The sequence below is a fragment of the Priapulus caudatus genome, unplaced genomic scaffold (genome assembly GCF_000485595.1).
Source record: "Priapulus caudatus unplaced genomic scaffold, Priapulus_caudatus-5.0.1 Scaffold1257, whole genome shotgun sequence".
Taxonomy (NCBI): Eukaryota; Metazoa; Priapulida; class Priapulimorpha; order Priapulimorphida; family Priapulidae; genus Priapulus; species Priapulus caudatus.
The window spans coordinates 60,500-70,335 of NW_014578318.1; the positions used below are offsets into that span (position 1 = coordinate 60,500).

At 45.1% G+C, this 9,836-nt stretch overlaps 1 protein-coding gene and 1 long non-coding RNA gene across 2 annotated transcripts in view; both read right to left on the reverse strand.

The window, feature by feature from the left end:
* LOC106815998 (glycine receptor subunit alpha-1-like) overlaps positions 1–4,899 on the reverse strand; it is a 13,030-nt gene extending 8,131 nt beyond the window's left edge. The window contains exons 1-2 of the mRNA XM_014820531.1: positions 4,758–4,899; positions 3,525–3,721 (exon numbers count right to left, since the gene is read on the reverse strand). Of these exons, the coding sequence (XP_014676017.1) occupies positions 3,525–3,721; positions 4,758–4,854 (294 nt within the window). The 5' untranslated portion in view covers positions 4,855–4,899. The remainder of the gene's footprint in view (positions 1–3,524; positions 3,722–4,757) is intronic.
* Positions 4,900–6,603: 1,704 nt separating this feature from the next.
* Positions 6,604–9,836, reverse strand: part of LOC106815999 — a 15,411-nt gene continuing 12,178 nt past the window's right edge. The window contains exons 2-3 of the long non-coding RNA XR_001394822.1: positions 9,463–9,545; positions 6,604–6,650 (exon numbers count right to left, since the gene is read on the reverse strand). This is a non-coding gene — a long non-coding RNA (uncharacterized LOC106815999). The remainder of the gene's footprint in view (positions 6,651–9,462; positions 9,546–9,836) is intronic.

Sequence of the window (9,836 nt, forward strand, 5' to 3'; positions counted from 1 at the left end):
CTTCTTTCTCTTCTCTCTCTCTCTCTCTCCTCTCGTTCTCCTCTCTCTCTCTCTACTCTCTGTTGGGTGTGTGACGGCCGAGAACAAGCCGAGAAGCCGAGACATAGGCGACATCTTTCGGTAAGGGAAAATACCCGTTCTGTCAAATCATGTTCATAGATGGCGCATAATGACGCATTCCGACTACTCTTGATATGATTCAACGTTTCGCTGTACAGTCACTGCATTATGAGCAAAAGGATATAACAATCAAAGTAACTAGCCGTACGTCAATCTTAATTAATGTAACTATACGCTCGGTCCCTCCAAAAGAACACGCCACACAAAAGAATCGTATTAACGTAATTGACAGACAGCCGCATCTGGATGACGATTAACAGTTCTTGATTGTGACTAAAGCAGTACACAAGCATCGTTACAACTTTCGCTGAAGTGATCTAAACTTGGTATAGTCTTTTAATAAAACCAAAAAACGGACTCGTCCAAGCATTGAAATTAAAAAAAGTTTTTGTTTCAGTTCTTCAAACGTATATTATAATATCAAAAGTAAATATCTATTTGATATGATCGATAAATCGATTATTGATATCGATGAGACGCATGGCATTGGCATCACAGGTACAACGTTATACACTAGCCAGCAATCCACGTGCCATAGCTGCGTCTGCATCTGTAGACATCCTAACGCGTACGAACACGACGAGAGTTTACGAGGCGAAAGATAAGTAGTTGAGCCATTTTATGCAGAATAAAGAGGTTTTTATGCCTAAAACCAGGCAGCAGTGTTACACAGATGCTAGAGGAACATATATTTAAGGTAGATTCCATGGACGTAGCTGTTTAACGTCTGCGTACGTTTACGCTATAAACAACATTCAAACAACATTACTGAGAATGGCGCACAGTGACAACGTTTAAACCGAGGCTGACAGTTGAGTCTAGAGTTAGGGTTAGGGTTAGGGTTAGGGTTAGGGTAGGATTGATATATAAGGGTTGAATCGGATAACTTCCATAAGGTAATTATACTTTTGAACGATTCTGCGAATGGTGTGGCAGACCATTCAAACATTGTCGCTCCCTCGCGTAAGAGATATCTTCCGGCGACAGAAGATTATTCACTAAGCCAACAATGCTGCCGATGGAAACCATATGCATCACATCGGATTCAAATGCCCACATACAAAATCCTCGTGACACAGGAGTGTTTAAGATCTTATTTCAACACCTAACACGGGGGATGAACAAATAAATTATACAAACTTTACGCCACACGAAAAAATCGTTTTAAAACCCTATATATATACGCCTATATATAAAGAAAACGCGCGCGAACTGTGAACTTCCGTCTTCACTCAAAACTACACATCAATTAAAACGTATATAGATTGTTATCGGTTGCTCGCCTTTATCACACCGCTGTATCACGCGCGCACACACACGCACGGCACGCGGCAGCACACACGCCACCGCAACGCACACACACACACGCCACGCACGCTACACAATCGTTATCATACCGCTGCTATCACGCGGCGCGACACAACACCACGCACGCCACCAGCGCACACCACGCACACACACAAATCGTTATCAATACCGCCTGCTATCACGCGCGCACACAACACGCGACGCACGCGGCACACACGCCACGCACGCACGCGGACACACGCGACGCCGCACACACATCGTTATTCATTTACGCTGTATACACGCGCGCACACACACGCACGCGCGCACACACGACGCACGCGACGCGCCACGACACGCACACACACGCATCGTATATCATACCGCTGTATCACGCGCGCACACACACGCACGCCACGCGCGCCACACACGCACGCACGCGCACACACCACGCACGCACGCACCGGCGCACACACACGCACGCGCCACAACACGCAACGCCACACACGCACATACGGCACGCACACGCCCGCACCACACATCGTTATACACCGCTGTATCGCGGACGCACACACAAGCGACGCACGCACGCACACACACGCCACGCACGCACGCGCACAGCACACACACGCACACACACGTTTTCACACCGCCTGTATCACCGGCGCGCACACACGCACGCACGCGCGCCACACAGCACACGCCACGCACGCACACACACAGCGCACGCACGCCACGCCACGGCACACACAGACGACAACGCACGCACAGCGCACACAACACGCAGCGCAAGCGCGCACGCCCGCACACGCACGCACACACATCGTTATCACACCACGGTATCACGCGCGCGCACACACCCACGCACGCACGCACCACACCGCACCGCACGCGCACACACGCACGTCGCACACACGCACGCACGCGCACACACACACGCGCGCACACACGCACGCTCGCGCACAACACACGCCAACGCGCACACACACGCACGCACGCACCACCAACGCACACACGCCACGCACGCGCACGCCACACACGCACGCACGCACCGCACGCACGCACGCGCGCACACACGCACGCACGCACCGCACACGCACTCCACGCGCAGCGCTTATTTCACACCTTTTTAATTTGTCGCCACACACACGCACGCTTATACACACGCACGCGCGCACAACGCACCGCGCGATACATATATAAAGCTCGCTGCAGCAGTTAAGAATCGCTTCCTCTCGTATTTACTACTAGTTGTTTGTTGTTGTTTGTTGTTGTTGTTGTGTGTGTTGTGTTGTGTGTTGTGGTTGCATCGGACTGCTCTCGCACCTCACATGGCTGCGATACACAACACCTCTGCCGAACAACTTTCTTGCCAGACAATTCTTTGCGACATTCTCTTTTGCAGACGGCTCTCTTGGCGACAATTCTTTTGCTGACAACAATGAGTTGTCGACATCTCGTTGCGACAATTTCTCTTGCGACATATCTCTTGCGACAAGCTTTTGCCGAACTCTGTAGTTCCGACAGTTTTCTTGCCGACACTCCAGCAAAGAAACGCACGCACACGCACACGCACACGCACACGCACACGCACACGCACACGCACACGCACACGCACACTCATATAAACGCACACGCACACGTACACGCACACTCATATAAACGCACACGCACACGCACACGCACACGCACACGCACACACATATAAACGCACACGCACACGCACACGCACACGCACAAACATCACGCGCACGCACACACATATAAACGCACACGCACACGCACACGCACACATTTATGCGCGCGCGTTTATTTGCGTGTTGCACATATAGAAACCCTTTGTACGTATAAATACCTGTAAGCGCGCATATCTGGTATACCGTAGCTCCACGCACGCGGACCGAACCGACCCACCCACTTAGAAACCGAATAACGATAAACCCGAACAAAACAAAAACATCACATCACATCCGGCATAGCCGTTAACAGATCAGCTCGTAGCCACAGAGGGCGCTGCGGGCGCCAACAACGAGTTACGAACATAGAACTAGAATAGAAGTTCTATTCTACTTCTATTCTACTTCTATTTTAGTTCTATGGTTACGAAGCACACGTACGTCACTAACTCGTCCGTTTCTGCTCGGCTTGTGATGTCTTGCGCAGTAGTTAACCATCGCGAACTCGACTAGAGAGAGAAAGATGAACACCGTGCACACGTTGAACCAGATGTCGATGGCTTTAGTGTAGGAGACCGGCGGCAGCGAGTAACGCACGCCCGACGCTTGCGTGTAGATGGTGAGAAACGTGGTGACGCCTAGCGGTGAGAGAAAACACGCAGTTATAACCCTGAGAACAATATATACATTGTATAATTCATATTGTATAATATAGTATATATATTATATATATTATATATATTATATTGTATCATTTATATTGAATAATTGAACAACGTAGGCCCTATATATTGTCATCCAACCGCAACCACTATACTAGAATCCAACCACTAAAATCCAATCTAACGAGTCCAACCTAATCGAGTTTCGCGATTTCTAATCAAATCGAATTACTCTCCTAATGAGATCGGCGCTGTCACAATTTTGTAGCATTTGTTAGGTTGCTATTTCGTTTTCGATATATTTTTGAGTCGATTTGATTTTGGAAGGCAGCGTTGCCATCGCCGCAATATAAACATCAATATGTGACTGTTGATAAATGTTGAAAGCCGCAATATGTCGGCTTAAAAAGAGCTTTATAAAGTAATTTCGAGTGTTTCTTGTTCCGAAATGAAATCATGATTTTGTACTCAAGAGAAAATAAGAAAATTTTGTCGCATTCGTAGCTTACCCAATGTTCAAGCAAGGCTTACGTACCTGTATTTATCAATATTTCCTTGCGAAGTTTTCCGAAAACATACGTGTTCTAAAACTACGTGCGCGCTACAATGCGTACCATCTCTGACCACGGGCACTTGGAACGTTTCAATAGTAAAATGATAGTAAATAAACACGAAATGTATTTACTGCCAAAGTCTTCATGTTTCTCTACTCTATTTTGCCTGCCATTGCCGATAATTTCCCTTAAATGCTGTTCAAATTCTTCTTGCGTGCACAGCGGCGTGCGTGCGGTGTACTTGCGTGTTGCAGTGTAGCATTAGAACGACGTTTACAGGAAATTATCGGCAATAACAGGCGAAAGAGAGTGTAGAGTGAAAAAAAAGTAGAAACACTTCTTTAAAGTAGAAACATTAAGACTTTGGTAGAAAATACATTCGTATTTTTTCACGTTTATTTTACTATTGAAACGTTCCAAGTACCTGCGTCTCGGACCATTTGCTATACCCTGCTTACCGAGTCCAACTCGCGCCGGGGTCGCGTCAGGGTGAAGCCAGAAGGACAACCATGAGCAGATGACGAGCAGCGCACAGGGTATGAAGCTCTGAGACATGTGGTAACCAAGGTGACGACGGAATGTAAACTGCACTTTCAGACAGCTGAAGTTACCTAATAATAATAGTAATAATATTAATAATAACTAGAGCACTCGGAGAGCACAGACCTCCGCCAAGGCAGCTGAATTCTCTCAATGTTAAATTTTTTATTAATTAATTAATTAATTAAGTGGAAAAATTAATTAATTAATTAATTAATTAAATAATTAATTGGATCCGGATTAGTGCGAGCGTGCAGGTGGGGGAGGACTGTGGTTGGCCCTTAGCCAGTGGTTGCGTGTTTGTAAGTCTACAGCCAGCGCACCTAGCGGAAGTGAACTGAAACGTGCATGGTAACACACGCACACACACAAACCAACACTCAATGGCACGCCGGTGAAAACATAACCTCCGCCACGCCCCTGGCGGAGGTAATAAGAAGAAGAAGATGAAGAATTATAATAATAATAATAAACTCGTCACCAGGCATGATCGCGGATAACATCAACAAGCAAACAAGCAAACAAGCACACACACGCACGCGCGACAGCGCCATCCATGCAGGGGCTCGCGTGCATGTACATACCCACGTATTGCCGTTCCCTGATGCTACAAATAAGCTGTTATAAACCCCTGACACGGACGCTCATGCGATATTCACACATCTAACAGCAGGTTATGTGAATAGCTGTGCGAACTATTAGGTAAAATTACGGTGGCCTACATTATAAAATTATGTTAACGTGCAGCATTGAATAGTGTGTGTGGGTGTGTGTGTATATATATATATGTATATATATATATATATATATATGTATATATATATATACATTATATATATATATATAATATATATCATATATATATATATTATGTGTGTTTGTGTATGTGTGTGGCGTGCTGCGTGCGTGCGTGCGTGCGTGCGTGCGTGCGTGCGTGTGCGTGTGCGTGGCGTGTGCGTGTGCGTGTGCGTATACATGTGCGTTTATGTGTACGTGCGCGCGTGCGCGAGTGTGTGTGTGTGTGTGTGTGTGTGTGTTCCATCGCTTGAAAGTCCTTTGTATTTATATTACGTTGATATAGCAAATACTTAATTCCTTTGCATTTTTATACATATTAATTATTTCAACATCACATCTATCACATTACGGAATTAACCTGTGGGTTCGACGAATGAGCTTCACTGTGGGACATATACACGCATGCTAGAACTCACTCCGATGCGATCCATGGTAGAGTAAGTACTAAGAAACTTCGTTCATCTATATGCGGATATATACCCACTAGACTCATAATTCAAGGTTTTCGCTAGAATAAGATGGTTTTATCGTGGATAAAACTAAATCAATGGCGGTCGTACACCTGTTATACATTCACGGTATAAATTTGTTTCCCACCTTAGAATTTTAAATAATTTATTGCGAGTATACAACGACTAACTACTAACTAACTAACTAACTAACTAACTAACTAACTAAACTAACTACGAACTAACTAACTAACTAACTAAACTAACTAACTAACTAACTAACTAACACTAACTACTAACTAACTAACTAACTAACTACACTAACTAACTAACTAACTAACTAACAAACTAACTAACTACGCTAACTAACTAACTAACTAATTAACTAACTAACTAACTAGCTAACTAACTAACTAATAACTCGCCTGTATAGTGATAGTTGCCGCCACGGAATCGTCTTGGCAATCGGATCGAGGAACTGGCGGCAAAGAGATATTGGTGTTCACGCTGGATCGTGCTTGTCTCCTTCCAGACAAAAAAGTACTTCTCTGTCCGTGTGTCCGACTGCAACGATGACGTTACAACATGAAGCCCGGTGCGCCGCCGCAGTTGTTACCGTACACGGCGGGCGTCTGCGCGTGCGCAGGGGGGCGGACGTGTGCAGTCAGTTACAAGGGGCTCGCTACGCACGTTGCTGGGTTTTTCTAACTTAGAATGATGTCGCGCAATAATGAACGAAGAACGCATGCGCAAGGTTGTCGCTTACGCTACGAATTACTATTATAATCATTATAATATAATAATTATTATTATTTATTATTATTATTATTGTTACATTAATTGCTATTGATATTTGTTTGAAGTTGTCGCTGCCTGTGGCCCCCAGTGTAATGCATCACTCACGTTGTCAACCAATTCTATGAAAATGACGGTTGGTTTATAGACGCGTCAGTTTTTTCGTTTACGGCTGTTTGCGGCCAATATCGCTAGTAATAACGTTAACCATTATACTAGTAAATTTGTGACGAGTTTAAATTTTTTTGCAGAATAACTATAGTGCTTCCATTAAGGTGTTGCGGGTGGCGCGGTGAAATTTCGTAAGGATTCAACCACGAGAGTAATTTGCTAAGAATAGGGCATCTAAAGATGCGAAAACAAACAAAAGAAGTTTTATCCATTCTAGCGCCACGTTCTTAACTATTACCGCGAATAACAACGTAAATGTTCAAATCAAATAACACGTCTGCGGTGAAAATGGCGCTACGTAATTTCTCCTTTTCTCGATATTTACACGTTTCGCGTATACAAGGTAGCGGAGTTTCATATCAAAATAAGCAGGAAGCGATGCGAATAAAACTTGCAGTGCGCATTTTCTAAAGAAAAATCCTCTATTGTGAAATTATGAATGTCAATCAGTTGAAATATAAGCGCATGCCTCATCGTCGCATCAACAGTGCAACTCCGCAGAGACCAGAACTTGTGAAAAGGCAACCCGAGAGTCTATTCATGATATTCATGAGCAGGCGCTCGCACGCGACCGTTCGTAAAATTTCAAGCGCGTTTCGTCGGCGCTCGGAATAAATTCGCAGCTATTTGTCTCGCGGTGCGCATTATTTCTGCATCGTCATGAGCTAAGCTCGGAACTTAGAGAGATTCAGTCTGCGAGTAACATTGCTCGAGGGCAGTAAGGTACAGACTTTATACGCCAGGGGCGCGTCGATCGACATCAATAATAGTAGTCACTAAATAACTCGTAGTTAAAGGCGGCGAACGGAGGATTTTTTTAACAGATAATTGTCATTAGCGGGCCGGAACATACTACATAGATTCATGGACTTATAAGATGGGATGGCAGCATTTGTTAAAAGGCCGTGTGGGCGTTCCGCTAACACGATAACGACCTCCCATAGTGCGCACCCATAGGTGCGCGCTCTCCAAGAGTGAGGATGGATATTATATAATTATATTATATTAGTGGTTCCTAACGCCCCCCTTTTTGAAGTCCAGGATCCGCTTTTAGAGGAATGCTTCGTGAAATCTACGGACCACCTGCCCCAAAAAAAATGCACATAAGCTGCATCACGCAAAGTTTTTATGTGGCCTGGTCAGCGGACCCCCTGAAGCCCTAATCCACGGACCCCCAAAGGGCCACTCGGCCACAGGTTAAGACCGCTGTATTATATTATATTATATTAATTACATATAATTATTATAGATATAATTGCTCCGCTTCGGGAGCGTATAGCTGGGGCGATCTGGTTCTATTGTCACTCTGAGACTTAAAAACTATGCGCTAGATTTACTGTCGACTTCATCATTTGTGAACATCACAAGCTGGTATTAACGAAGCGGCGTTTGCTAGGTTACGCGGACGACTTCCTCGCTAGCTTTAATGATTACCCGCGAATTATTAGCTAGAGAATGAAGAGAGAAAAGACAAAGAAAGAGAGATTACTACGACAACATGAGCCAATTTTATGTTATTATGCTAGAGAATGAGAGGGAAAATGAACTTTGTAAGTATGTGAAATAAAAACAGAGAAATAGAGACAGACAGAGAGTGAGGGCGAGAATGAGACAGAGGGAGAGAGAGAGAGAGAGAGAGAGAGAGAGAGAGAGAGAGAGAGAGAGAGAGAGAGAGAGAGAGAGAGGAAGACAGCAAGAGATAGAGCGTGTGACCGAGAAGCTTAAAGCCTTTATTTCGAACATAATTAGCTTCAAGCTAAACCAACCAGTCTCGTGTTTTTCTCACTTTTACGACACTTTACCACACGTTATTGCTTGAGTAACAGCAACTGTCTAGAGTACTCTGTATTTCCATGTTGGTGATAATCAGTAATATATCCGCTATGATGTGGCACTATATTTCGCTATATTTTTTCTAGATTGATCGTCTGGGAGCAATGATTTCGAAATGAAGGCTTTAACGAATACTACGACAGTGTGTTAATGTATGTTATTAGCTAGAGAAAAAAACGTGAGATACACAGCGAGTTGTGCGCAGCGATTAAATAAGTGAGGAAGTGAGAGAGAAAGAAAGAGAGGAAATGAGAGAGGAATTGAACGCGAGAGGAAAAGAGGAAGAGGGAAAGTGAGAAGGTTGTGTGCCCGAGAACGGGAGAGCGAGAGGAGGGGGGAGAGAAGGGTGGAACGCGAAAGAAAGAGAGCGCGTGAAGGACAGAGAAATAGACAGGTGGAAAGAAAGAAAGCGACCGCGCGCGAGAGATAGATAGATAGATAGATAGATAGATAAATAGATAGATAGATAGATAGATCGAGAGAGAGAGAGAACGAGCGCGAGAGAGACACACACAAGGACAGAGACAGAGAGAGATAGACAGAGAGAGAGAGAGAAAGAGAGATATAAATCACTTACAGCTTCCTAACTGCATGAGACATTGCTGCGTATCAAAAGGATAATCCACCAGGTTCATTTGGCACATAAACGTCGATGAGACTCTGTTGATAGAAAAACAACCAATTGATATCTCATCATGTTTGTTAACAATACATCATACACACACACACGCACGCACGCACATGCACACACGCACACACAAAAACATACACACGCACGCACACGCACACACGCATACACCCCCCACACACACACACATATGCACGCGCATGCGCACGCACACACACACACGCACAGGCACACGCACGCACGCGCGCATACACACAAAAACACACACGCCCACACGCGCACGCCCACATGCACCCACGCACGCACGCACGCACGCACGCACG